We start from the raw sequence: 23,774 nt of genomic DNA on the forward strand, positions 1-23,774 counted from the left end.
TGTAATTTATCAATTTGTGTAAACATTTCTATTAACCCTGAGACTCATCATATCTGCAGTATGCTGTACATTTATTTGGACCAACACCAGTTGAATGTTAAAGAACCATGCAAACTTGTGATGTTCCATCACTAATCTTAACATAGTGGAATTTCAAGGTCAAGTGTGCATACGTATTCTTCCTTGCAGTTGATTTCATTTAGGCTGTTATTTAAAATTATATGATGCACCACATTGATCCATCTAATTATCCTTTGCTTTCCTGCAAGAACATTGTCGACCTCGTAATTTCATTTGCTTGGTGGCTGTTAAAGTAATAGTCCAGCTTTCACGACTACTTCATGAAATGCAACAATGCCGCTTTGTTGGTACATAGCACCTTAAAGTCATAAAGTGTCCCACTTCATAGAAGTCTTGTAACTCAAAATTTGATACCTAACCACAAACTGATACTAGGGAGGAGCCAAATGCTTTGTCAAGGAGGTGTGTCGTTATGAGTATCTTAAAAAGGATTTGTAGAGGGAATTCCAGAGCTTTAGAGCCTGGGCAGCTGAACACATGACCACTAATGCCAGAAGGATGGGAATGGGGAATGCTCAAACTGCCCGAATCAAAGAAATATGAACTTCTCTGATAGCTGTGGGGTTAGAGGAGATTACTGACAGAGAGAGAGAGGCTTTGGAAACATTTGAAAGCAAGAATGAGAGTTTTAATATTAATTTGTTTTTGAGACAAAGTTGATCAGAGAGCACCAGGGTGATAGGTGATATGAGCTTGGTGCAAGTACAAGGGAAAGCAGGTGATGGTATTATTGCTGGACTGTTAATCTAGGTAATGCTCTGGAGACCCAGGTTGGAATCCCGCCATGGTAGATGGTGGAATTTGACTTCAGTAACAATCTGGAATTAAGAGTCTGACAGTGACTATCGTCGATTGTCAGAAAAACCTATCTGGTTCACTACTGTCCTTTAGTGAAGGAAACAGCTGACCTGGTCTGGCCTACATGTGACTCCAGACTCTGTAAAGTAGTTAACTCTGAACTGCTCTCTGAAATGGTGTAGCAAGCTATTCAGTTGTAACAATCACTAGAAAATCTCAAAAAAACTCAAACCAGGCAGACCACCTTGCACTGTCCTAGGCATTGGAAAGAATAACAAAAAAACCATATCGACCCTGCAAAGTCTTCCTTTCTAATATTTTGGGTGTGTCTAGTATTAAAATTGGGAGTGCTGTCTCACAAACTAGTCAAGCAACAGATCCAGATTCATACCTTACAGACAATATCCCAGATGCTACCATCACTATCGCTAGATAGGTCCTGTCTCACCAGTGGACCAGGCCCAGCAAAGGTGGCAGCATAGTGCTGTACCGTCAGGAGGAAAGTTGCCCTTGGAGTTCTCAGCACTGGCTCCTGACACCAAGCTATCAGGTCAGACATGGACAAGGAATCTTCCTGCTGATTACCATGTTGCATTCATCATTCATCCTTGGTACATCAGTACACCTCCATAATGAATACTACCTAGAGAAAGTATTGAGCTCTGCATGGCGTGAATGTTCTTTGACTGGATTTCAATGTCCACACGGAGTGGTTTGACTACACTCAGCAGCTTTACTGATAGAGTCTAAAGAGCATAGCTGGTAAACTGGGTCTTCTGCAGTAGGTGGTGATGGAAAAATATACTTTACTTCTCTTTACCAATCTGCCATCTGCAGATGCATCTGGCCATGACAGTGTTGGTAAGAGTGACCAGCACACAGTCCTATTGGAGACAAAGTCCTGTGTTTAGATTGGTATTACGTTACATAATGTTGTGTGACACTATTACCATGCTAAATGAGACAGACTTTGAATGGATCAAGCCACTGAAGACTGGGCATCCATGAGGCTGTGTGGACCATCAACAGCAGCAGAATCATTTTCCAACGCAATCTACAATCTCATGGCCTGGCGTAGCCCCAACTCCACAATTACCGTCAAGCCAACGGATCAACTCTGGTTCAATGGAGAGTGCAAGAATGCATGCCAGGAGCTTGTACCAGGCATGCCAAAAGGTGAGGTGTCTGCCTGGAGGAGCCAGCAAACAGGACTACTTGAGTTCCAAATGGCATAAGGAGCCGGTTATAGACAAAGCTAAGTGATTCCATAAACAATGGGTCAGGTCTAAGCTCTGCAATCCTGCCACATCAAGTGATGAATCATGGTGTGCAATTAAACAACTCACTAGAGAAAGATGCTTTGCAAATATCCCCATCTCAATGATGAGGGAACCCAGCATTTAGTGCTAACGATAAGGCTGAAACACTTTTGTACTTCTGGTTGGAGATTGTTTTGAATTAAGGATGCATCTTGACTTCATCTAGAAGTTCCCAGCATCACAGATGTCAGTCTTCAGCCAACTCGATTCACTCTGTAGTAGCAAGAAATGGTTGGAGGTATTAGATTGTGCAAAGGCTACAGGCCCTGTCCACCATCTACAAGGCATAAAACAGGAGAGTGATAGAAAACTCTCCACTTGCCTGGATGAGTGCATTTTCAAAAACACTCAAATGATACGATCAGTGACACAACCTGCTTGATTGTCCACATCCTACACCACCAACACTTAGTAGCAGCAGTATGTACTAACCATAAGGTACACTGCAAAAATTCATCAAAGCTCTTTGTACGATCCTTTCACACCCACAACACTTTCATTCAGAAGGACAAGGGCTGTAGATACTTGGGAAAACCACCACCTGCAAGTTTCCCTCCAAGCCACTTGCCATCCTGACTTGGAAATATATCCCACAGTGTCATTGGTTCAACATCCTAGAATTCCTTCCCTAACAATTTTGTTAGTCTCCGTACAGCATGGAGATTTCAGTGACTTAAGAAAGCAGCTCACCACCTATGGATGGGCAATAATAATGCTGACCAAGCTAGCAACGCTCACATCCAATGTGTGAGTAAAAAAGAAGATAGACAACAGAGTTTTTGATAATCTCTAGTTTATGATGGGTAGAACAAAGGAGGACAATTGAGTATGTTAGAATATTAAATCTGGAGGTAATGAGGCAAGCATGAATTTAAGTAGAGCTGAATTGAGACAGAGTCATATGGTGTTACTGAGGTGGAAATGGGCAGCCTGAATCATGGTACAGATGCACGATCAACAGACCAGCTTGAGACCAGTATGACACCAAGGTTATAAGTAATTGTGTTGAAGCCCAGTTGGTTGGGGGAAGCTAGAGAGCTGGGTTTGTAGTGGGAACTGAAGACAGCAGAGGAGATTTAAATTTATTATTTCATCGGAGGAATATTCTGCTCATTTAGATCAGGTAACCACTCTGACAATTTAGGGACAGTGGAGAAGTTGAAAGAATGATGGTCTGGTAGAAACTAGGTATGGTCAACTTACATGAACAGTAACTCCATTTATTCAGGTCATGAGTCAGACTGAGTAAGATTAGACACTATCATAGCAAGCATCTGAATCTTTAGTCTCCCCTGACATATCCACAGCTTTTTAAAGTGAACAGAATGCAATAGAAAGCAAACATGAGATGATATGTTGCACTTGGTCTTCTTTGTTATCCAGTGTAGTGTGTTTGTAGATGCTTCATGGATACAGCGTTCTATTCTTAATCCTCTTTACATCATTCACTCTTCACGTAGGTGGACAGCACGCTCCAAACTACTTTTGTTCTACTTTGCTTTTGTCTGTTTGAGAGCAGGCGAGGGTTAGCTGTCTTTGTTTTGCTTTCTTCTCTCACTGAGACACTCAACATCACTAAGTTGACTCCACAATAGGAACTCCCACCATGGGGCATCACTTGTTGCACTGCCCACATTTCTTTCACAGGATACTGCTACTTGCTGGTCAATTCACAAATAGCTGAACAAATAGAGATTTTTGTTACATCCACCTCAGTGTTAGAATCTAGCCTGTGCAAATATGTCACATTTGGAAATCTGGGTTCTTTTTGATTCGTATGGTGATAAAGGCATCTTGAGCTTCTTATTCAACTTCTGCTCTGTTGTTTTAACTGAGATCTGATTTCATTGGTTGGGCATAGCTGTCAAGCCCATAGAGCTGGGATACAAATCAAGCACGTTAATTGCTATAGCTGCAGGGTTGTTGATATTTAAATACGCTGGCGAGAAGGACAAAGTACTATTTCTCCTCCGTTCAATGTCGGACAGTTGACTAACTGGCAAATTCAAAAGACCAAGTCTTCTGATTGATTGATTGCTTCCAAGTGTTCTCTGAAGAATGAGTTTGCATATGTTAGAAAATAGGGTTGAAGTTTCCAAGACTACCTATTAGGAGCAAATTAGTACAGATACTGGAATCTGAGTCAGAGTCATGGATGCTGTCCGACCTGTGTGATCTCCAGCATTTGTTGTCTTCAGTACCTATTACTGAGTATGTAGTACTTCCTGTAGGTGAGATATTTCATCTGTTACTGTTTGTGGTGTTAAATAACTTCCAAATGGGAATTGTAGTTTAGTCCATGCAACCACAGTGTAAATGTGTTGTGTTTCCACATAACATGTACAAAGAAGTTTGAAGCTTTGGAGCTTGTGGAAGAGTTCAGTTAGTCAGCAACCATCAGCTTCAGCCAAAATCAGCCAAAAATAATGAAAAACTCTAGTTGTCAATGGCAGTCAATTACATTACATTTCTACCTGTAGGTACCATTTTAATTAAAATCTTTTAAAGTTAGTAAGTTGTTTTTCTCTTGTGTCCAATTTTAAAATGAAAATTTAGGGATGTGACTTCATTAGACTTTCCCAAATGTAATTTAGCATTGACACTTTGCTTCCATTTTGTCTAAAAATGCTTTCTAATTGACTAAGTGGTGAGACTTGTTCCTGGATTTTGTTTTGAGACTGAGTTTATATTTAGTTAATGGGGCGTCTTTGATACGTATACCTTTATATACATTGAATTCTTGTGTTGATAAGGGAATTATAACTTGGAAAGGACAAAAGTTGAAAGTTTAGTCTTGTTGTAATATCTTAGTTGACAAGGAGTTAATTTGTCTGTTGTTGCATTGTGTCTTCATATTCTTTCTTGTACTCTGTAGCCTCCAACATTGACAACTTGGTCCTTGATGAAGATCACTCCGGGGCAAGACGATTGCTGAACCATTGGAGGTAAACTCCACCTCCCCCACTCTTAAATTTGAGGGATATTATCTCTGATTATCCCCCTTACTTTTAGCCAAATAAGTGTATAACCTAGACTTCCAACAAAATTGGCCTGAGAATGATCCTCTTAGCTTTACTTTTGTTACCTTGTCTTAATGACTGAGACAAGATGAAAATTATGTTCTCACATACAATGGATTATAAATTTTCATTGTTCAAATCCTTGTAGTGCAAAATTAACTGTGGGTCTGGAGTCACATCTTGAACAGTAGATTTCCTCCTCGAAAGGGCATTAAAGAACCAGAAGGACATTTAAAGCAATTTAGTGATTTTGTGGTCAATTATTGGTGGGGTTTTTTAAAATTCCAGATTTATTTAATTCAAATCCTCCAACTGCGGTGGTGGGATTGAATTAGTGTTTCTAGGTCATCAGTCCAGACCTCTAGGTTTACAGCCCAGTAACTTAACTATTACATTGCTGTGTCTCTGAATATGTCAGGTAATTTTATAATACACTGTAAGTTATGGTACCTATTTGAATGATGCAGCTAATTATTCAATGCATCTTGCAGAGACAAAAGAGAAGAGGAACTTGGCGAATATTATATGAATAAATATGCCAAGCCAACTGCAGGAGATCAGTAAGTATTCTGTTTCTTTTTAAAAATTATTAAATGTTATGATTCAAAACTCATTGTATGGCTAAACTTTGGGGTGGATATATAGGAGTTTTGCTACTGTTGTATTGATCTGTCAGGAAAAGGGGTTGATTTTTATATGTAATGGATCTGTTTGGTTCGTGAAGAATAGGAAGCTGGTATGAAATGTCGAGGATTGGGAGAGCTGTTTGGCTGTACCATTGTGGTAGTTCCACATGGATTGTAGAAAAGATGAGACAAATAACTTGTTCTTCTAAGCTTTGTTGAGTGATAACTAAACTATCACTCATTTGGAGGGACACTTGTGAACTATCCAGGATGAAACCAGAATGTCTAACACCCTCCCAATCAGGATTATGTATCAAGGTATTATTTTTTCTTAATACTTTGAGGGTGTCGCTGTAATTAGCCTTGAATGGGGTGGCTTACCTAGGCTATTGCAATTAAGAATCAGTTGTGTTGCTGTGGATCTGGAGTCACATAAGGCAGACCAGGTAAGGATGACAGATTTCCTTCCCTAGAGGGCATTAACATAACATATTGATTTTCACAACTGTCAATGTTTCTGTGGTCACTATTACTGGTGACAAGCTTTCGATTCCAGACTACTGAATTGAATTTAAAGTTCACCAGATTTGGGTCTATGTCCCCAAAGCAATAGCCTGGTCCTCTGGATTGCTAGTCTGGTGACACTGCCCTCGCACTACTGGCTCCCCTAGCACAGAGCTCTTAATATTAGAAGTCTGATTGTATTTTTGTGGCTCCAGAGGTTTTCAGCTGATTGCCCTTTCATACAAGACCGGGCAATAGTGACCGTAGACCAGGGTTGAAACTGGCCGACTGACAAGAACGCAGAACTGTGATGTTTACTCATAGTCTGTTTTTTACATATTTAGGTATGAATGCATTGCTATAATATATTGTCTCAGCTGTTTTTGACTGGCCTTGCCAAGCTTGCTCTGATCCCGTACCATGTGCGTGGGTGAGACTCACTTTGTGCAAGGTGATATTCTGAGCAGTTTGTTTCCTGCTAACATCTTCCTCTTCTTTTAGTTTCTATGGTGCATCAGATGAACTCTCAGACGACATCACACAACAGCAGTTACTGCCTGGTGTAAAGTAAGTGATTCTTTGATTAATTGAACTTTACAAAACTTGAAATGAATATCATTATATTGACCAAAACCTGCATATGTTCTCTCAACTAATTCTGTTTTGTCTCTCTCCCTCGATTTGCACAGAGATCCTAACTTGTGGACTGTGAAATGTAAGGTATGGTTATTCCCATTTGCAGTCCTGTGCTTTATGCATTTCTGAATGGTATGAAAATAACATGCCAAATATATATTGCAAAATATATATAAAATACATATTGCAATATGTATTGTTGACAACAAGATTATATATATCTGGAAACATGTGATTGCAGCTTTGTAATCAAACTATTGTTGTCATTCCAGGCTGTAGCACCGTATAAGATAACATTTGCTGCAGATTTCAAATCTGCGAATGAATTTTCCCTTATGACCACAGCTCTTCCCTGCATTATGATCCATCTGCCATCTTGTTGCCAGCTCACTTAATGTCTCTTTGCAGGCTGTTTCTGTCCTCGCTGTTTGTTTAACATCTAGCTTTGTACATGGATACATTCCTCTCTGCCTCTTTATTTAAGGGGCAGTTGAGTGTAAATAAGCAAAGCCCCAGCGTAGATTCTTGTGGAACCCCACTAATGAGAGCCAACTTAAAAATGTCCCGTTTATCTCAATTGCTTAATCTACCTTGTTATACCCTTAAAAATGCTGCAAATTCCTTCCAAATGTATGTTGGTAGAGAGTGACAACCTTGGGAGTCTGAATGAATTTAGCAACATTTTTTCTGAAGCCTATTCAGCCTCTTCTTATAATGCTAACCCTCCAATCCCAGCAATATCCTGGTAAATCTTTTCTGAACCCTCTCCAATTTAACCATATCCTTCCTATAGCAGAGAGACCAGAACTATACACAGTACTCAAAGTAGCCTCACCAATGTCCTGTACAACTTCAATATGATATCCCAACTCCTGTACTCAATGGTCTGAGCAAAGAAGGCAGCCCATTTTAAACGCCTTCCTAACCACCCTGTCTACATGTGGTACAAATTTCAAAGAACTATGTACCTGAACCCCTAGGTCTTTCTGTTCAACAACGCTACTCTGGGCCCCTCATTAACTGTATAACTTTGTTCACCACAGAAATGATCTGCACCCCGGGCACAGTCTTATTTTCTAGTGAGATTGATGGGTACTATTTACCAGTTGAGTAGAGTGGCCCAACCGGTGGATAATATGGATGTTACTGAGTTCGGTTGGCCATGCTTTAGCTTAACTTGTGTTTGTAATGGAATTTTATACCAAGGAAGAGAAAAGTCATGTTACTGCTGTGGAAATCATCCACTTGAAACCATTTGAATAATTCCATAGTCAAAAGAACTTTGTGTGTCGTATTTGGAGATATGCCGTATTTGATTTAACAGCAAATGCAAAATACATATCATTTTTGTAGCTGAGCTTTATTAACATATATCAACATTGTAGTGTGTGGCTTGGGATTCTGGAGAATTTAGAGATCACTTGAACTTGCATTTTCCAGGTTGTTCACATGTGAAGAAGCCCCATGTATTCACAAGCATATTCACATGCCAATTCCTGTTTGGTATCACATTAAAGCAGTTGCTGATAGATCTTAAAAAAAATTGCTTTCACGTTCCATATTTCTAACTAGTAAAACTTGGAATTGTTAGTTGATTTATCTTTCCTTTTTCCAGATCGGTGAAGAACGAGCAACAGCTATTTCACTGATGAGGAAATTTGTCGCTTATCAGTTTACAGATTCAGTAGGTATCCTTATGGTTCTTAAACAGCAGCTTTAGATCTCTTTATTGGTGGAGCTAGCCAACAGGCACATGCAAGCATCCAATGGCGTGTTTTCCAGTACTGCAGTTGAGGATTTGACTGTTTCATGCTTTTCTTGCGTTTCTCTAAGATACATAGTGACTTATAATATGGCATTATCTCAGAGAATGATGAATTGTTGTGTTCCCAAGAATTGTAATTGTTGTGCTATTCTCATTCCTTGTACAAGTCATTTCAAAGAAGATGAGTAGTTTGTGCCATCCCTCTCTGAAAAACACCCTGAAGTCAACAGCTGAAGAAACTGGATGCTCCTAAAGCCATGACACCATCCAGTATTGGAATAAAAACTGACTAACTACAGCTCTGGGCAATCTGTTTCCACATTGTGGAAAATTGCGCAAGTATGTGGGCGGCACGGTGGCACAGTGGTTAGCACTGCTGCCTCACAGCGCCAGAGACCCGGGTTCAGTTCCCGCCTCAGGCGACTGACTGTGTGGAGTTTGCACATTCTCCCCGTGTCTGCGTGGGTTTCCTCCGGGTGCTCCGGTTTCCTCCCACAGTTCCAAAGATGTGCAGGTCAGGTGAATTGGCCATGCTAAATTGTCCGTAGTGTTAGGTAAGGGGTAAATGTAGGGGTATGGGTGGTTTGCGCTTCGGCGGGTCGGTGTGGACTTGTTGGGCCGAAGGGCCTGTTTCCACACTGTAAAGTAATCTAATCTAATCTAAAAAAAAATCTAATCTATGTCCTGTCCACCAAAAGCAGGACCAATCCAAACTGGTCACTTATTACCTGACTGATCTAGTCTCGATCATCAGCCAAGTGATGGCACAGGTAATCAACAGTGATATCAAGCAGTGCTTAAAGGCAATATCTTGCTCCCCAGTATTCATTTTGGGTTCCACTTGGCTTCTGACTTCATTACAGCTGAACTCAGCGAAGTGAGATTGACTGCCTTTGATATCAAGATATGTGACTGAGTGTGGCATCAAGAGAGTCTTTGCAAAACTGAAGATAGTGGGAACCCAGGAAAACCCTCTACAGTGATTTGTTGGGAGCCCAATCACCTTTGTCCTGGAACATTACAGCAAACATTCCTCAGGATATTTATTGATGACTGCACAATTTGCAAGTCCTCAGATACTGAAGCAATCCATATTTGTAATCAGAAAAACTTGGACAACATTCAGGCTTGGGCTAATAAGTGCAAAGCTGCATTTTTGTCATACAAATGCTTGGGAGTGACTTCTCAAATGAGAGAGAATCTAACCATGTCCCCATGACATCCCATCGTATTAAGATTGCTAAATTCCCCGATATCAGTGTCCCAAGTGTTACCATCGACTTGAAGCTGAATTAGACCAGTCATATTAATACTATGGCTACAACAGCAGGACGACAAACTGAGAATTCTATAGTGAGTAAGTCACCAACTGTCTCCCCAAAGTCTGTCCACCACTTACGAGTCAAAAGTCAGGAGCATGATAGAATACTCTCCAATTATCTGGAAGAGTGCAGCTTCAACGGCACCTGAGAAGCTCAACGTTATCTAGGGCAAAGCTTGATTGGCACCCCATCCATCATCATCAACACATTAGTGGAGAAGTAATGATGCATAGTGGCAGCAGTGTGCATTATCTACAAGATGCACTGCTACAACTCACCTTGAACAGTACCCTCACGGCACGGTGGCACAGTGGTTAGCACTGCTGCCTCGCAGCGCCAGAGATCCGGGTTCAATTCCCGCCTCAGGCGACTGACTGTGTGGAGTTTGCACGTTCTCCCCGTGTCTGCGTGGGTTTCCTCCGGGTGCTCCGGTTTCCTCCCACAGTCCAAAGATGTGCAGGTCAGGTGAATTGGCCATGCTAAATTGCCCGTAGTGTTGGGTAAGGGGTAAATGTAGGGGTATGGGTGGGTTACGCTTCGGCGGGTCGGTGTGGACTTGTTGGGCCGAAGGGCCTGTTTCCACACTGTAAAGTAATCTAATCTAATCTAAATCTGCAACCTTCTCCAACTAGCAGAGCAAGGGCAACAGATGTCTTGGAACATCACCACCTGCATGTTCCCATGCAAACCTGGTGCTGTGAGGCAGCAGTGCTAACCACTGAGCTACCGTGCCACCTTGCAGGCCATTGAGGGTGTGGGGAATCTCCGGATAGGGTACTGGAACCAACAGATGGTTCGTATCAAGGAAATGACAGACGTGCTGAAGGTGCTAAAACACTGGCTGAGATCAATCAATTCAGTAAACAATAGAATGAACAGACTATCTTGCCTTTCTGGACCAAAGCTACATACAATAGGATGGGATGGGATTCCTTTGTATCTAAGATGGTGCCACCTGGGGTGACATCTGAATGCACGTGACAATAAAGGATATTCTAATTCTTTGTTAGCATTATACAAGCCATACAATTTAAGAAATCAGAAGTTTGATTTCTTGATTTTTTTTTTCTTTCTAAAGATGCCTGAGAAATGTATATTGCAGGAGTGGAAGACCATGTTCAGTCATTAACTTATTATTTGTCAGCACTGGAGTTTACACATTTTGTTGTCTTCAATGACGATTGCTTAAATCTTGTAGTAGTGAATAACTTGCAGTTTGGTGTTAGCATGCTGTTGATTTTGTGATGAATTTAGTATTCAGACTAAGTTTTTGTTTTGAATAAAGTGCACACATTTTTCATTCTTTTTTTCTGTCATTTCTTTTTGCCTGTAGCCCATCCAGATCAAGTCTGTTGTTTCCCCTGAGCATGTGAAGGGGTACATTTATGTTGAGGCATACAAACAGACTCATGTCAAGCAGGCCATTGAGGGTGTGGGGAACCTCCGGATAGGGTACTGGAACCAACAGATGGTTCCTATCAAGGAAATGACAGACGTGCTGAAGGTGGTGAAGGAGGTGACCAACCTGAAACCGAAATCCTGGGTTCGTCTGAAAAGAGGTCTGTACAAGGATGACATTGCACAGGTAAAGCTTTCTATCTTTGCAGTCTGTGTAACGTAACAGACAGACAGTCTAATATGGATAGTGTCCCAATGCCAGTACCCTATTGACCAGGGGTTGTCCTAGATTTCAGACTTTGCTGGATTGTGGATTACCTGTTACCTGGTGCTGGTCTGTGTTTAAGTTGTACATTTCTAATGTAAGATCCAATTCCCCACTCCATGAGCGAGGTGGCTGATGAAACGCACAGTCTAGGGCAGTTGCTGAATTCAAACAATGGACAAAGTAAATTATGTAAATGTTGAGCTGTGTACAGAGCGAAAACATATGGCTTTTTTTTTTGACAATTTCTGTTTCCAGGTAGCTGCATTTGTGGTCTTGTATGTATTACACCATTTTATGTTAGCATCACAAACATTATATCATGCTGTAAAAATGGAAGAGCTTAGTCTGAAGCCATTATGTTCCCTTTCGGCTGTGAGAATAAATATTAGTACTTGCTATGGAGCCCTGTCTCACCTATTGACTTTTTAAAATGTACTGCATGTTTTTTCAGGTGGACTACGTTGAGCCAAGCCAGAACACCATTTCTCTGAAACTGATCCCAAGAATTGACCATGAGCGAATCAAAGCTCGGATGAGTTTGGTAAGAGTCCATCTTCAGTTACAAGTTGATATGCTGTATGAACCATGAACTGAGGCTGTATTTAATTGTGTTGATGATGGTGTCATTCTACCTCTTCATCTTCATCTTTGTGTGTTCTCTGCTGGAAGCAGGTCCAACACACTGTGCTGCAGCCTCCACTGGGGTAGGGTAAAGTGGCAGGTCTCAAATCTACCAATTTGGAACAAGATCAAACCCTTTGCTGTTTACGTGACTCTGATCCACATAACAGTCCATCAATAGGTCCCCCAAAGGAAGCTAGGTTCCTTTGGCAACATAAGCCTTTACATGTATGTTGTAACCTGGAGCTATGGATAATAATGGTATAAGCTCCAGTTGCTTTCTTTTTTGTGTCATTAGTATTATAAAAGAAATATCCTGTCTTGCATTTTATAAACAATATAATTGCTAGGTAGGGAGAAGGTGTTGAACAAAGATTTTCTTCTTGCCTTGAACTAACTTAATCTTATTTGAACACTTAGCCCTGAAGAATTGTTGCTTACTGCTCTTGATTTCTCATTTTAATTTAGTGCAATGAGTATCTGAATATTTTCAATGTTTTAACCCACAGAAAGACTGGTTTGCTAAAAGGAAGAGATTCAAGAGGCCACTTCAGCGATTGTTTGATGCAGAGAAAATCAGGTATTGATATGATGCTCTTTTAGCACGGTTATGTTGTCCCTTTTTTTTCCCCAGAGAGGTCATAAAAGCAGATACTTTGAAAAATCTAAGTAGAATCCTTTAGGGTGTAGAATCCTTTAGGGATTCTGTGGTTTTAGGACCAGTTTGATTAAAGATAACAGATACTGCCTCAGGCAGAAGGCCTTCAATTTTTACAAATAGAACACTTGCACAATGAAAGGGGAGTGGCTCAGCTCAGCTCGTCTCTGGTGTGATTTGGTTTTGGCAATCAGTCAGGGTTGTGAAGTGCTGGACCCAAGGGGAGAAGGTCCATGCTGACCCTCTCTCTGTGACTTGTCTCCTCTTTGTTTGATTTTACCTTTTGTGCCAGGGGGTGTTCAAAGGGATTATTGCAAATATTAGGGAACAGCATCTTTAAATTGGTATAATCTGTTGGGTTTTCGGGTAGGTTATTCTATATCCTGTTTTCTGTTGTTTGTGTTTCATTCGGTAATCTTATAAATAAATTCTGGTTTGTTTAAAACGAAGTGCTTTGACCAGCTGTATCTCTTCTGAAATATCCATGTTACACCTGTTTAAAGCAACTAGCAAAGTTAGGGTCGGGACTGCTTTATTGAAATGATTTGAAGGGGCCTGGCCTGGTCGAACACATTGATAGAGTATGTTGTCGATATTCTCTAATCAATGTGTTCAGAGATATTGTTACACACTTCTGGAGCAGGTAAGACTTGAAACCAGGTCTTCTGGCTCAGAGATAGGGATACTACCTGCCCAAGGGGAGAGGCATTATCAAAGAACTGGAATCAAGCCTTTTTCAGAACTAAAGTTTGGAATCTCAACTTTCAAGTGGTAAAGTTTTGTCAGTCCCTTCTGCAAATAGGAATTAACACTAGATCCGTTAATTTCAAATCTGAGATAGATTGGTTGTTAGATGAAGAAATGGTATAGAGCAAAGTCACCTGTGTGAAGATAGGTTACAGATCAGCCACAATCTAATTGAATGCCAGGCCCATCTGAAGGGGCTAACTGACATTGACCCACACTGTTTTCCTGCTGGCATATGGTACTAGTTCCTTCACATTACAATATCATAATAATTATTCTGTGATTCCCATGTCTTTAGATAGCTGTAAATCCTAGCTCCAAAATGGATACCGTGAGAATTGGGGAATTGTAAACTTTATCAGACCAATCTTTGAGTTTTTTTGTTTTAAATTTCTTTCATAGGATGTGGGTGTGGGTGGTTAGGCCAGTGCTTATTGCTCTTGAGTATGTTGTGAGCTGCATCCTTAAACTGCTGCAGTATTTTAGGTACATCCATAGTGCTGTTAGGGAGGTAGTGCTAGGGTTTTGATCGAGCAACACTAAAGGAATGATTGTATTGTTCTAAGTTAGGATGGTTGCTGTTTAAAAGCGAGCATGCAGGTTGTGGTGTTCCCAGGCATCTATTGCCTGTGTCTTTTGAAGTGGTAGAGCTCATGGGTTTGGAAGGTATGTTGAATGAGCCTGGGTGAGTTGCTGCAGTGCATCACGTAGTTGGTCCACATTGCTGTCATAGTGGTTGTAGATGGAGTGAATATTGAAGATGGTGGGATGCCAGTAAAGTGTGCTGCTTTGTGGATGATGTCAAGCTTCATGAGTATTGTTGGAGCTGAATTCTTCCAAGCAGGTGGGGAGTATTTTCATCACCGCTGACTTGATCCTTGAGATGGTGGGTAGACTTTAGTGTGGCAGGTGTGGAATTACTAGCAACAGAATTCCTAACTTTTGACCTTTTTTTGTAACCACAGTATATATATTGCTAGTCCAATTCAATTGCTGGTGTTCTATATGAGAGAGCGAGAAATGAACTGCTTCAATGAACTAACTAACTTCTGACCTTTATGATGGAGAGGAAGTCATTGGTGAAGCTAATGAAGACGATTGGGCTTGGGATGCTACCCTGTGGAACTGCAGTAAGGTCATGGGATTGAGATGACTGGTCTCCTGAAACCACAGCCATTTTCCTTTGTGCTAAGTTTGATTCTAAACAGTGGAGAATTTTCCCCTAATCCCCATTGATAGTTTTGGTTCATCTCCTTGAGACCATACTCAATCAAGTGTTAGCTCAATGTCAAGGATAGTTACTGTTCACTCACCTCCAGAATTCAACTCTTGTTGTACCAAAGATGTAATAGAGTCAGGAGCGGAATGAGTATGGTGGAATTCAAACTGAACATCAGTGATCAGATTCTGAAGAAGTGTCACTGGACCTGAAATATGAACTCTGCTTTCTCTCCACAGATGTAACTAGACCTGCCGAGTTTCTTGAGCAATTTCTGTTTTTGTTTCAGATTTCCGGCATCTGCAGTTCTTTATTTTATATCAGTGATCAGGTTGTTGCTATTTAAGTGCTACTTGAAACCACTGTTGATGACCCCTTCTAATACTTCAGTAATCAAAAAGTAGACAGGGATCAATTTGGATTTGTCCTGTTTCTTTTCAGTGCAACCTACCTTGGCATTTTTCCAAGTTGTCAGGTAGATGTCCATGTTATGGTTGTACTGGAGTAGCTTGGCTGGGGGCACAAGTAGTTTTGAAACATGCACCTTCAGTGCAGTCGCTGAATGTTGTCGAGGCCCATTGCCTTTGTCGTGTCCAATGTCTTTAGCCATTTTTTGTTATCAACCTGAATAAATAAAATTAGCTGGTGTCTGTGATACTGGAACCTCAGGAGGATACTGAGATAGATCACTAACTCAGCACTTGTGGCTGCAGATCAATTCTCAAGTTTCACCCTTTTCTTTTGCATTGTCATTTAGTGATGGGTCTTTATTTGCATTCTTAGTTATTTGTTTAAAATGCCTATTATCATATCTGATAAAATGTAGTTATAGAGTCGTAGATGTACAGCACACAACTCATCCATATCGCTCGATAGCCTAGATAAATCTAGTCCCATTTGCCAGCTTTTGTTAATCTTAAGATCATAAAGAGCCTGAACACTATTTAGATTTCGCTGTCTTGCCAACTTTATTGTATATTTGATGTCAAACTGATTTGTTTGAATTGAAATTGTACATTTCGTAGATCACTGGGTGGAGACGTTACCACAGATGGAGACTTTCTTATATTTGAGGGCAATCGCTACAGCAGGAAAGGATTCTTGTTCAAAAGTTTTGCAATGTCTGCAGTGGTAAGTAATGCATCCATTAGAATCTTTTGTAGCAGAGTGGTTTCGAGTTATGTTTTTGAAGTGCTCATTCTAAAGTTTTCCAAGCCTCTTGATGACTACTTGCTTTGCACATGTCGGGTGGGTGATTAATTGAGGTTACAACTTGACTGTTTCTGCGTTGATGCATGATTAGCATCGTGTAATTGAAAAAGTGCATAAAATTATCGTGTCTAAAACAAAAGCCACCTGGCACGAAGCAAGCTATTTTCCCAGTCTTTGATGGATGTTGCCACAGGAATGTCCTGTAAATATCATTGTCCCTGCTGCATGCTATTGCAACATTTTTTTTTGCCACATTTTTTACATATCTTCTGACGGACCACGAGCAACATGAGAGCTCTGTTAGTCTCTACAAAGTATTTAACAGTGATGTGATAGATAATATCCATCTCTCCCTCTACTTCCCTAACTCATTGACCCACCAGATCTCTCATCTCCAGTTTGTGTACTCAAAGGTAAGTCTCATATACCTGGTACATTTGGAGACTTGGGTGTATGTGGCCTGCATTTCTTTACCTTCATTCCACCTATCAGGAAAGGTTAGTTTTTAAAATCAGGTAGAGTATGGAATTTAAACTGTCACTAGATAATAAAATGCTTAGTCTCTGATGAAATTGATTGCATTCATTCTTGCAATATTACATATTAGGTAAAATTCTGTGGTCTTAATGAAGTTTGTTCAAAATTCAGTCATGGCATATTTGCTTTTTTAAAATTTAACCAGGGCGTTAGTTGGGTATGCTCCATCACTTTGACCAATTCCTGTTTAATTTAGCTGCTAGGATATATGTGGGATGAATGTCTTTACCTTTGGATACTTAGAGTCTGATAAGACCTTTTGCTTTGCTGTGGCATTCTGGTTCAGATTTGAACCCAGAGTGTGGCCACTCCATGTGCGATCATGCACAAAGGCACCTTGAGCCTTCAGTCATGTTTCTCCAATGGTTCATATTTCTTGGAATAACTGGAGTGACTCTTTGCATATTACAGATTACTGAAGGAGTTAAGCCCACACTTTCTGAGCTTGAAAAATTTGAGGATCAACCAGAAGGCATTGACCTGGAGGTTGTGACCGAATCAACAGGTATTTGTTTTGTACATGAGAGAGAAATCAATGCTGTTCTGTTCAGAGCTTTATGCTGACGTGTTTGGATTTCATTGCCTCAAAGTGATTTCTGATTTGGCTTCCCCAGTGCTTATGTTCGTATATGTAGCACTTAGTTTAATAACATACTTTTGGTTCACTGTTCTAGTTGAATCAGTAAAATTATTAGCCTTAGTGCACTAGGGTTATGGAGAATAAAAACTAAATGCAGTTACCTCTCCTGTTCTCAGAACTGCCTGACCCATGCTAGTGAGTGCGGAGGCAAACTGGTCTCAGCAGCGTAGCAATGTGGCTCGCAGTCAAACAGAGAACATTCGTCAATATGTATGGAGAATGCCCAGATCATAAAGGGTCTTGAGGGCATTTAGTTCCAATGGAAATGTACTATCCCAACTTGATAGTTGAAGAAGATGGGAAGGAATTCATAGGATGGGGAGAATCCAACTACAATCTCCATTTTAAAAAAACTCATTTTTATAAGTGCTTTAAAAGGTATATTGGTGCCCATATTTATTGCCCAGGAGATTAAAGAAAATTTTTTAAACTGCCTTTGGAAGTTGTGTTATGTTGTGTTATTATGTGACCTTGTGATACTCCGTGTAATCGATAACCTTGACATTCCTTTCAGGCAGTGCCTGGAGGCTGAGTATGTAGTACCAATGGGAATAATGCCATTTGTTCTTATTTAATGTGGTTTTAATAATGTAAAGCTAGCATGTTACAGGAATATAAAAGTTTAAATTAGTGAAAAGTCAAGTGGAATTTGATACTAGAAATATTTGGCATTATCAACCAAATTGAGGGTGACATTTGGATGTTAAAAATGGGGTTGTGTGCTGTAATTGAAAAATTGGGGCATCACAAATAATGCATTCTGGCAATTTGACTTCTTGTGCTCTTGACCAAATCTTAAGTATGATGTTTTCATCTTTTCTTTTCCAGGCAAAGAAAGAGAACACAACTTGCAACCTGGAGATAACGTAGAAGTTTGCGAAGGTGAATTGATAAACCTGCAGGGTAAAATTTTGAGTGTGGAGGGCAACAAGATCACAATTTTACCCAAACACGAAGATCTGAAGGTATGGAGAATCATATCATCTCTATTGGTCAATAAGGAGAGGTTTTCTATCCATTGCAGATGATTTTGGATTGTTTCCATCTGATATCTGTTCACTTGCTATAGCAACCAAAGCCAGTTTTAAACTAATCTAGCCTGTTTAATTTAAAACCAGTCCTGAATTTGGCTATGACCTTACTGTTTACAAATCCTATGGTGAAAATCCACTATTGCAAGCGATCTAGTCAGCTGTTAGACAGCAAAGCAAGAATAGATTGTTATGTGGCTACTGCTAGAAATGTGGCCCTGCAGACACTGGGTGAGGGCAGAAATGGGCCCAGCTGTGCTGCCCTTTTCATTCAGTAAACTACTGATCACTGTTGAGACTTGTGCATGGATCCTAGCCACGATAATGGGATATCAAAGGGTGCATATTAAGGGAAGGAGAGACATTGACCAAAAAGCAGAAACTAAATTTCAGCTTTCCAATAGATGAAATGATGCATCTCCATTTAAGGAAAAGTATCGTTGCCATTAAGATGACAATTATGTAGGCCATATGTCCCTAATGACTGACACATTATATCAAACCGTTAGCCCTCCGATTGTTTGCAATGGGCAGAGTACTGATAATGTTCGGAATGTAATATGTAACATTGATTGTGATTTCATGATTGGACAGCACTTTGTGTGCTATGAGTTGCGCTGACAACCAATTTACAATGGTTAGTCAGGCTCACTTATAATTGCTAGAAACTACATATGTTCATACGTCGTGATCTGTCCTCCACAGGAAAAAGAAACATTTCCAGATGTATTTTGAATTAAGCAATCTTCTGGGACTCTAGTTCTCTCTATGGTTTCCATTCTCTATGGTAACACCTTGGCCAAAGGGGACCAATTTATTTGTCCCCTTTTCTTATATGGTACAAATTGTTGCTTCCTTTATAATTTGGCATTCTTGAATCTTTCCTGATGAATACAAAGTGAAAAGCTTTGACAGTATTTCTCCTTTGTTCTCAACAAATGCTAAAGTTCTGTATTTCCAAGCAAGTAAAGATTTGTTTATTAGAAAGATTTAAAATCTGAGCATTGACTAAGTCTAGAACTGATCAATGGATTGATGAAGAATCTGGTTAAATTTATCATCTGTTTGTTTGCAGGATCCTTTAGAGTTTCCAGCTCATGAATTGCGCAAGTACTTCAAAATGGGAGACCATGTGAAAGTGATAGCAGGGCGATATGAGGGAGATACGGGACTGATTGTACGAGTGGAAGAGAACTTTGTCATTCTTTTTTCGGATCTAACCATGCATGAGGTAATATATTTTAAAATTAAACACTTGGAAGTAAGAGTGGCAAGGGTACTGTCCAAGTTGTGTAAGACCAAGAAATTCAGGTGCTGGAAATGTGCAACAAAAACAGAAATTGCTGAAGCAACTCAGCATGTGTGGCAGCATCTGTAGAGAGAAAGCAGTTAACATTTTGAGTCCTATAATCCTTTTTCAGTATGTTAGTATGCATAACAGCATATTCTTGAAGCAACCACTCTACTTGAAACTCTGCTATATAGGAAGCTGAATGGAAACCTCAACCACTCCTGCCAGTGCATAGGCATATTTGCATGCGACAGAACAAAGTAGAGAAAGTTAATTCGGAGGGACACCAAACACATTGGTAGCCCAGATAAAGTAGCTTTTGTTGGGGCAGACTCAGTGGACCATTACGTTACTTCTCTAATGTGTGATTCTGTGATCCTACTGGAGGTGACACACACATCTCCTAACAACTCATTTGCCTGACCCCTCAAGACCACTTAACCCACGTGACAGTCTGTGGATTGTGTACTGGATTTTATCAGCCTTTTCTGAACTCATCGACCTGGATTGGGAGCAAGTTATTTATCCCTGGAGATTGCCTAAGAAGGATTACTGATAGAGATTGATTATTTTCCCTTGGCTGAGAACCAAAAATGCTGGGGCACAACTTCAAGGTAAGGGGCTGATCAATCATTAATAAGGTAGGGAGTAATTTCTTCACACAAAGAAATTGTACATCTTTGGAATTTGTTGCCCCAGAGGGTTTTGAAATATCTTTTAAACTGCACTAGACAGATTTTAGGTCACTCAGGAAATCAATGGAGTTGGGGTGGGTGGGAAAGTGGGGTTGAAGCTGAAGATCAATCTTATTAGAATAGCACAGAAGGCTTGATGGGCCAAATGGTCTACTTTTTTTTTCCCCTTGTGTCTGAAGTTGGAAACATCAAATCTGAACACAGTGATTCAAACATGGTGAGATTAGATAGTATTATTTATAGAACTGGTTTCTATACTTGAGGAAAGATCTAAATATATAAGAACCAGTTCAGAGAAGGCTAACTAAGCTAAAATCTGTAATAGATGAGTTATCCTATCAGGAAAGGTAGAAATTGCATCTGCTTGAGTTTAAAAGTGTAAGAGAAGTCTGACTGAAACACAGAATATTCTGAGGTATCTTTAAGGGGAAAGGATATTTTCTCTAGTGGGGAAATCTAGACCGGGGTCACTGCTTTAAATAACGGTCATCCATGCAAGGCGATGAGAATAATTTTCTTCTCTTAGAGGATCATGTGTTTTTGGAACTAATCTTCAAACAGTAATCTAAGCAGACCTTCTGAATATTTCGTTGGATTGTGTGAGAAAACCGGAGCACCTGGCAGAAGCCAACACAAACATGAGGAGTACACGTAATCTCCACACAGTCAGTCAGTCAAGGCCGAAATTGAATCCGAGTTCCTGGCACCATGAGGCAGCAGTGCTAACTACTCGAGTATTCTAGTGCAGCTGGTGTCTCATACAATATATATTGAAGTAATAGTCAATCTCGTGTACATAAACCCAATTTTTGGCCCAAAAGTTCTTATATTTTTTATATCTAGTGATTCGTTTTCACAATTGCTCTTTCTCTTTGAACTGTCAAAAGTACAAAGCTCGAGGCAGCATTTCCTTCAGAATTCAGGACCACGGCCAGCAACTACAGAGACAAGGTCATTATTGGCAGTTCCTAAAAAGTGGAGTGGATTTAAATCTTTGTTTAGCTTAATGTTTAGTCTCAAAAACTCAACTTTTACACAAGTAATTCCGCTAACTCTTCATTATTTGCATCTAAGCAACCTAAATGATGTTTTAAAGTCCATTATTCCAATTTAATTTGAACAAAGGGTTCAGAAAAGATTTGCAAAGATGTTGCCAAGGTTGGAGGATTTGAGCTATAGGGAGAGGCTGAACAGGCTGGGGCTGTTTTCCCTGGAGCGTCAGAGGCTGAGGGGTGACTTTATAGCGGTTCACAAAATTATGAGGGGCATGGATAGGATAAATAGACAAAGTTTTTTCCCTGGGATCGGGGAGTCCAGAACGAGAGGGCATAGGTTTAGGGTGAGAGGGGAAAGATGTAAAAGAGACCTAAGGGGCAACTTTTTCATGGAGAGGGTGGTACATGTATCAAATGAGCTGCCAGAGGATGTGGTGGAAGCTGGTACAATTACAACATTTAAAAGGCATCTGGATGGGTATATGAATAGGAAGGGTTTGGAGGGATATGGGCCGGGTGCTGGCAGGTGGGACTAGATTGGGTTGGGATATGTGGTCGGCGTGGACAGGTTGGACCGAAGCCTCTGTTTCCGTGCTGTACATCTCTATTACTCTACGACTCTAAATGGTGTTAGGATTGACTGTTCCCCAAAATGTTCTGTTCATTTGCCAATCATCATTATTAATAGTCTCATCATAAATACATTGTTTTTAATACCATTTTTTTGCAGGTGCTATGAAAAAGGCTTTGGGAAGTATCAAAATATAGGCCTTGCTTCATTTTGCATTATTTATTGATGCTTTCTATTTTCCAGCAATGAAAATATTCTTTGGTAACTGGGCTGTCCCAGGAAGCTCCTGTTCATCATTTTCAATTCTTGTACCTGCATGAAGGAACTTTACTCACTGCAGTTGTTCAGTGCTTTGAATGTAAAATAAAGTACATTTAAAAAATATAACAATGTGGGACTTGACACAATGACTCTGGTATGAACATGAAATGAACGAGCTAGACTGTGCAGAATTGGAATTTGAGTAAGGTAGGCCGATCAGAAAGGTATCAGTTGTGTGCATGTGTTGGCCTTTGCATTGCGGCCTAAATGTGCATGCACGATTGTCGCTGAAACCTTTCTAGTCAGTGTCAGGAGTTGTAGTGTAGCAGACTATCTGAGCCTGATCCTGTCAATGACCGTGCACTTTCCTGCAGGGGTCATTCGATGACTATCATGAAGAGGAATCCTGTTGAGATTTTTAACTTCCTTTTCCCCAAGCTGGAGGCACTGGGAAGCTTTTTGATCCTCTGTTGCCCCTGGCTGTGGCTAACTGACTTTTTTTGGTTTTATTTTGTTCTATTACAAGACATGTTTCAATGTTTGCACACGTTGGTGATACAGTTTTAATGGTGTTTGAAATGTTATGAAATCGTATTGTATTTCAGCTGAAAGTGCTCCCAAGAGATTTGCAACTATGCTCAGAGACTGCATCTGGAGTTGATGCTGGAGGTCAGCATGAGTGGGGTGAACTGGTCCAACTTGACCCACAGACTATGGGAGTTATTGTCCGGCTGGAGAGGGAGACATTCCAGGTATGATGATTGATTCCTCTAGAGATAGGTTATCGGAAATATAGTTGATTATTGGAGTTTGCTCCAACTTAGACTAAGTATTCAGTGTCTATTTTTGAACCATAGAAATTTCAATGCATATTCTTGACCATTAGATATATCATTTTCTGGATTAGTGGTGCTGGAAGAGCACAGCAGTTCAGGCAGCATCCGAGGAGCAGTAAAATCGACGTTTCGGGCAAAAGCCCTTTATCAGGAATGTCAATTAATCTGAAATTGTAAAACTCTCAGAATTTCTAAACCACAAGTTGGAATACTTGTAACATGTCTTCTACTTGTCACTGATGTCAAAATTAAGCACACTTTGCTCAGTCTTGAAATGTTGGCCCTGAATGTGTGCATTGAGTGTGAATACAAATATCTTACCTGAACTATTGGAGGAAAGTGCCTTTGAAACCTCCAGTGCCCAGAATGAAATATTCCACATTTCCAAAGGTATTTCTGAACCAGATTACAAATTGGGAGTGTTTATTGTGGTGATCCCATGTCCACAAGAACAGGGCAGAGCTGTCAACCTCATTTCATATAGTTGCCATCATAAAGGCAAGGCAATCATCTCAGTCGGTCTGTACTGATTTCAAACCAGAATTTCAGAGGTCAGCATCTAACTCATTTTATCCTTAATAAAATATCCCAAGATGCCTGATGGTGCTTTATCAAAACAAATTGACACTGAACCATAGAGGGAACTTTTAGAATAGGTTTTAAAAAGCTTGCTTGCAAGTATAGGTTTTCGAGTTTGTTAATGGAGGCGAGAACCAGAGAAGG

General features: G+C 40.3%; 1 protein-coding gene across 3 annotated transcripts in view; it reads left to right on the forward strand.

The window, feature by feature from the left end:
* Positions 1–23,774, forward strand: part of supt5h (SPT5 homolog, DSIF elongation factor subunit) — an 81,300-nt gene that overhangs the window by 23,770 nt on the left and 33,756 nt on the right. For all 3 annotated transcript variants that reach the window (XM_043681015.1, XM_043681016.1, XM_043681017.1), the window contains 13 exons: positions 5,074–5,143; positions 5,710–5,778; positions 6,850–6,915; positions 7,038–7,068; positions 8,600–8,668; positions 11,405–11,656; positions 12,189–12,278; positions 12,868–12,938; positions 16,008–16,113; positions 17,143–17,236; positions 18,200–18,336; positions 19,478–19,633; positions 22,821–22,967. In XM_043681015.1, coding sequence (XP_043536950.1) covers positions 5,074–5,143; positions 5,710–5,778; positions 6,850–6,915; positions 7,038–7,068; positions 8,600–8,668; positions 11,405–11,656; positions 12,189–12,278; positions 12,868–12,938; positions 16,008–16,113; positions 17,143–17,236; positions 18,200–18,336; positions 19,478–19,633; positions 22,821–22,967 — 1,358 coding nt within the window. The remainder of the gene's footprint in view (positions 1–5,073; positions 5,144–5,709; positions 5,779–6,849; positions 6,916–7,037; positions 7,069–8,599; positions 8,669–11,404; positions 11,657–12,188; positions 12,279–12,867; positions 12,939–16,007; positions 16,114–17,142; positions 17,237–18,199; positions 18,337–19,477; positions 19,634–22,820; positions 22,968–23,774) is intronic.

Source organism: Chiloscyllium plagiosum, chromosome 41, assembly GCF_004010195.1.
Source record: "Chiloscyllium plagiosum isolate BGI_BamShark_2017 chromosome 41, ASM401019v2, whole genome shotgun sequence".
In the NCBI taxonomy this organism is placed as follows: domain Eukaryota; kingdom Metazoa; phylum Chordata; class Chondrichthyes; order Orectolobiformes; family Hemiscylliidae; genus Chiloscyllium; species Chiloscyllium plagiosum.